The sequence below is a fragment of the Phyllostomus discolor genome, chromosome 6 (genome assembly GCF_004126475.2).
Source record: "Phyllostomus discolor isolate MPI-MPIP mPhyDis1 chromosome 6, mPhyDis1.pri.v3, whole genome shotgun sequence".
NCBI lineage: Eukaryota > Metazoa > Chordata > Mammalia > Chiroptera > Phyllostomidae > Phyllostomus > Phyllostomus discolor.
In genome coordinates, this window is record NC_040908.2 from 9,705,966 (window position 1) to 9,711,170 (window position 5,205).

A 5,205-nucleotide genomic window follows, 5' to 3' on the forward strand; every position below is an offset into this window, starting at 1 on the left:
ATGTTTCAGCTCCAGAGCCCTAAGGGAAAGGCTCCGTGGTTCATTTTTCCATGAAACCAGACAGAGGGATGGAAGATTTAATGGATTTCCGAACTGTCCTGAAGACCTGAAGAAATGATTTATTATCTCTACCTCACCTCTAACCAATCAGCTCCCAGCATGACCTCGAACCCCCTAACCCACAGTGTCTTATGATCTTGTCCTACATAATCCATCTGTAACCTACATGCCATCAGGGATCAGGCCTTTTTTTTTTAAAAAAAAAAAGCATTACCTTCCCATTCTCCTGGGTGGTGCCATTCATAATAAAATAGCCAATCTTTCTTCACCACGGTGTTTGGCTTTGCTAGTGCCAGGTGTACAAACTGTTTCTGTTTGATAATACTAAACCAATGATCAAAATAACTTACTTTCTCCCATGGGATCCCACTGTGGAAGAATTATTTACTTGTTGACAGTTCAGTCCTTTAGATCTGAAAAACAAAAGCAAAACAAGACAAAAAAGCTGGGCATTGTGTGAGGCTAATCCACTGTGAAGGAAGCAGTTTGGTGCTTTGAATGTGCTGTTCTCCATAGGATGGGCCCTGGGGGTGAGAGGCATAATGTCTCGTTTGACCTGATTTTCTTTCTATCTGTGGTGTCCATACAGAGACCTAGATCTGTATGAATCCAGAAGAAAACACCAGGGCTCAGCTGCAGCTGGCTGCATGGGTTTGCTTGGATGGCTGCTAAAGCAGAGTCTGGAGTTAGAGGTAGGAGACCCCCAGAAAGTTCCAACTGAGTTCCTGAACATGTAGGTAAATTATCCAGCCGTTTACAGATTCTTACAGTGTCAGGCATTGTGCTAGATCTTCAAGATGGTGAGATAACAAAGAATCCTGGCTTTCCAACAGCTTCAGTGTTAGAGAGGCAGGCAGAGATATGAAGCAACAACTTGATGTGGTGGGTCTCTCCTTTGCTGAAAAACGGATAGGCATTGCCCTGCCTCTAAATCCATGTAGACCAACTTGCTCAGTTGGTGCTCCAGGCCTCTACCATGGGCCCCAACCTGTGTTTCAACTCTCTCCATCAAGTGCAGCCACACAAAGCTAGTTTGTTCGACCCTTCACACCTCTGCTTTTGTTCATGCTGTTCCTCCTTCCTGGAAGGCCAGCGCTGCTGCCCCTCCCCACTTCCTACCTGTTCCGTCCTTGGAAATCCCTCAGTTTAGTTCTTCCGGATCCGATGTGGGTGTCATCTCCTGCAGGATCGGCGGGATGCATGAATTGTGGGTGTGTGACAGGAGACTAGGGACCCTGCACCTAAGGCTCCACCAGGGCTAATTTGTTATGTCCCCGCTTTCTAGTTTCTTCCCCCAGCCTCTTGTTGTCTAATGGGGGTGGTGGTGGAGGGGTTAAATTTTATTGTGCCATCTTCTTCAGACGACCAGGTTCTGAAGTAATCATGCAAACCAGGGCCCATGCTGTCTTGTCTTCTTTTTTCTCTGCTTGGTAACTTCCTCCAAGTGGACATAAAGTTCTGCAACCAGCTTCATCCTTCTCTTTTCACTGTTCCTCTTTTCCGTGATTTTCATCTAGAGACCCAGGCTGGGGAGGGGAAGGCGGTAGGTGGTAGGACTTGGAGGACCCACAAGGCTTTGCCCTGGTCCAGCCAGCTCACAGTGACTCGGGTATCAGTGGGTCCAAACCTGGGCTGCCCCAGGGAATAACGGGGTGAGGGGGATAGGGTGACCGACTAGATCACGGAGGAGCCGCTTTTAAAATGAAAAAACCAAAAACCAAAACCCAAAACCCCAAAACTTTGCTAGGAAACAAATGTGTGTGTGCGTTTATTTAAAAACCAAACCGCGTTAAAGAAGCCGCCCGGTCCCCCCAGAGGTCTGACCACCCGCTGGGAGTTTGCAAGGAAGAGGGGCATTTTGAGTAGGAGGAAGTCGTCTACACCCTACAAAGTGCCACCTTTCTGAGCACCGCTCTCCCAAGCCCCGCCGACTCCAGGCAGCCAGTTCCAGGGCTCCGGCACAGTGCACAAAAGCCGCGGTTAAGAGGGGAACCCTGGTGCCCCCAAAGCCCCGCAGCGCCAACCCGAGCGCAGACTCCTTAGTCACCGCCTCTCCCAGCCCGGCGGCCTGGGCCGTCAATCAAGTTCGTTCGGCCCCGCCTCTGGGCTGCAGCGAACGGCCAATCAGAGCCGAGATCCGCAGGGATGAGCTCAGTCGGCTCGCTTCCCATTGGGCGGCTATATTAAGAAAGTGGCCGAACTCTTTAAATAGCGGGCGCTAGGGCCGCAGCCTTCGTCTGCCACCGCAGTCTGGCCTGAGTCCTGAGCTTTCCATCCCTCCTGGCAAGGCCTAGAGAGGCCCGGTAGGAAGCTAGGCCTGGTCCGCTGCTTGAACTACGGTTTGCGCATAAAGGCGCCGATCCCTGGTCCAGGGCGAGAAGAGCGGCCGCCGCCCGGGAGCAGAGCAGAGACGCACTGTGCGCCCTATGCCCCCGCGCCCCCACCGCCCCCGCCGCGGCAGCCGGAGCGCACAGAGAGGACGCGCCACCGCCGGGTCTGGGTGCAGCTAGCGACTCTTGCCTCCAGCGCGCAGCCCGAGGTGAGCAGTGAGCGGCGAGCGGGACGGCAGCGAGGCGTTCGCGGGCCCCCTCCTGCTGCCCGGGCCCGGCGCTCTCATGGCGGCCATCCGCAAGAAGCTGGTGGTGGTGGGCGATGGCGCGTGCGGCAAGACGTGCCTGCTGATCGTGTTCAGTAAAGACGAGTTCCCCGAGGTGTACGTGCCCACTGTCTTCGAGAACTATGTGGCCGATATCGAGGTGGACGGCAAGCAGGTAGAGCTGGCGCTGTGGGATACGGCGGGTCAGGAGGACTACGACCGCCTGCGGCCGCTCTCCTACCCGGACACCGACGTGATTCTCATGTGCTTCTCGGTGGACAGTCCTGATTCGCTGGAGAACATCCCCGAGAAGTGGGTGCCCGAGGTGAAGCACTTCTGCCCCAACGTGCCCATCATCCTGGTGGCCAACAAGAAAGACCTGCGCAGTGACGAGCACGTCCGCACAGAGCTGGCCCGCATGAAGCAGGAGCCCGTGCGCACTGATGACGGCCGCGCCATGGCCATGCGCATCCAAGCCTACGACTACCTCGAGTGCTCGGCCAAGACCAAGGAGGGCGTGCGCGAGGTCTTCGAGACAGCCACGCGCGCCGCGCTGCAGAAGCGCTACGGCTCCCAGAACGGCTGCATCAACTGCTGCAAGGTGCTATGAGGACCGCGCCCACCCTCCTGCCCTGCCGGCGTGGCCCCGCCTCCCGGGCCGGTCTTCCCGAGGACCGCACGGGACTGCCTGAAGTCTGCCTTCCCGCCCGGCAGCCGTGGCCTGGCGGCTGTTGTTCTGGCGCCGGGAATCGGCGTGGGAGGCACCGGGCGCCCCCTTTGCAGTGTCTGTGTGCGTCCGGCTGTGTTGCACAGGCCCAGGCGCCCCACTGAGTGCCAAGGGGCCCCTGAGCACCCTTTTCTGAAGAGCCAAGCCTCTTCAGAGTGTGTGGCTGTGTGTAGGTTCTGGGTACCCCCTCCCACCTCGTCTTATCCCCCTCCACCCCCCCCACCCCCCGCCTCTGGTCCCCGGAGAGGAGTTTGGCGCGGGGTCCTGCCTCGCCCCATGAGATGTTCGCGCATAACCAGCGAGCTCCTGCTATCTCTTGTCTGTAACATAGACCACGGGAACTGCGGGAGGGGGTGGGGCTGGGGAGGGTGGGGTGTTATATAAATATAGATTTAATTTTATTTTCGGAGGTAGGATGGTGTTATTTAATGGTGGTGGTGGGTGGAGTGACAGGGCATAGAACAGCCCTAGCCCAGCCTGGGTCAGGCGCCCATCCAAGCATGAAACAGGACTTGGTCGTCTTTCCAACCCCCGGGGAAGGCAGTCGCCACTGCCTTGGGGCTGAGAGGACACAGCTTCCGGATTCACGTCTCCTGCACGCCAGCCTCCAGCGAACCCCTCACCAGCTGTGGGAAGGAGGAGGGAGAGTGTGCTGCGGATCATTTTTGCCATAAGCGAACTTTGTGCCTGTCCTACAAGTGAAAATTGTTCAGTCCAAGAAACTGATGTTATTTGATTTATTTAAAGGCTAAAACTTGTTGGGGTTTTTTTTTTTGAAAGAATTCTTTGCACAATTGTTTCATTGTTTGACACTTAATGCACTTGTCATTTGCATAAGACAGTAGCATTCTGACCACACTTGTACGCTGTAACCTCATCTACTTCTGATGTTTTAAAGGAAAATGATGATGACTTTTAAAATACGAGAGGAGAAAAAACCACTAATTTTTTTTAAAGTGGCAACACTGTTTTGCGATTTTATTTGTGCAGGTATGCGCACTATTTTAATAAAGGGCAGTAACAAGTTTTGGGGCCTCTTTAAACCTCCCTCCCCCCCTTTTTTTTTCACAAGGCAGTCTTTAAAGCTATGTGAATTTTTCTCTGCATCTCCGTACAGAGAATGAACTTGCCCCTAGCCTCCTTCCTCTCCCTCCCTTCCCCACCCAGTGGTACTTCTACTAAATTGTTGTCTTGGTTGTTTTTTATTTTTTAAATAAACTGACAAATGACAAAGTGGTGAGCTTATGATGTTTACATAAAAGTTCTATAAGCTGTGTATACAGTTTTTTATGTAAAATATTAAAAAATTATGATGATGACATTTATAAAATGACTCCTGTGGTTTAATAGTGTGTAGCAATACCCTAGTGAATTGGGGGCGAGAGAAGAATTCTGCAAGGCGAGGTCTTCCCACCGACTTCATTTCCCTGGTAGTATGTGCAGTGAGTGAGGAGGAAATTCCTTCGGGGGTGTGCTGGGGTTGGGTGGCCACGGGAGACCAGGTTGCTCTGGTCCCAGTCCCAGAGGGAGGCCGAGTGGGTTACCCAGGCACCCAGTGTCAGAACTTCTGACCTCTTGGGTACTGTCTGTATATCTTAAAAACAACAGGTCTTGTGAGAGGCCTTGCTCCCTATTCCTTGAAACGTGGAGTTGTCATTTGTGTATTTTCAATGTAGATGACATTTTCCCACTAATCACTGGTGTGGGGCCAGGCTGTCTGTCTAGAAGGTCGGTTACTGGGTTTCCTTCAGCGGCTCAAGGGGTCACCATGGAACTGTAGGTTGTTACCATGGGGCTGGAGCTCCTGGGTTCCGCCCAAATC

At 53.4% G+C, this 5,205-nt stretch overlaps 1 protein-coding gene across 1 annotated transcript; it reads left to right on the forward strand.

Moving 5' to 3' along the window:
- The first annotated feature begins 2,274 nt into the window (after window positions 1-2,274).
- On the forward strand, window positions 2,275-4,708 carry RHOB (ras homolog family member B). Its single transcript, XM_028516682.2, has one exon. The coding sequence runs from the start codon at window positions 2,676-2,678 to the stop codon at window positions 3,264-3,266; it is 591 nt and encodes a 196-aa protein (XP_028372483.1). The 5' UTR covers window positions 2,275-2,675; the 3' UTR covers window positions 3,267-4,708.
- Window positions 4,709-5,205: the final 497 nt, after the last annotated feature.

What these genes read in the sequence shown, in the direction of transcription:
- RHOB (XM_028516682.2), top strand. Translation starts at nt 2,676, where the DNA reads ATGGCGGCCATCCGCAAGAAGCTGGTGGTGGTGGGCGATGGCGCGTGC.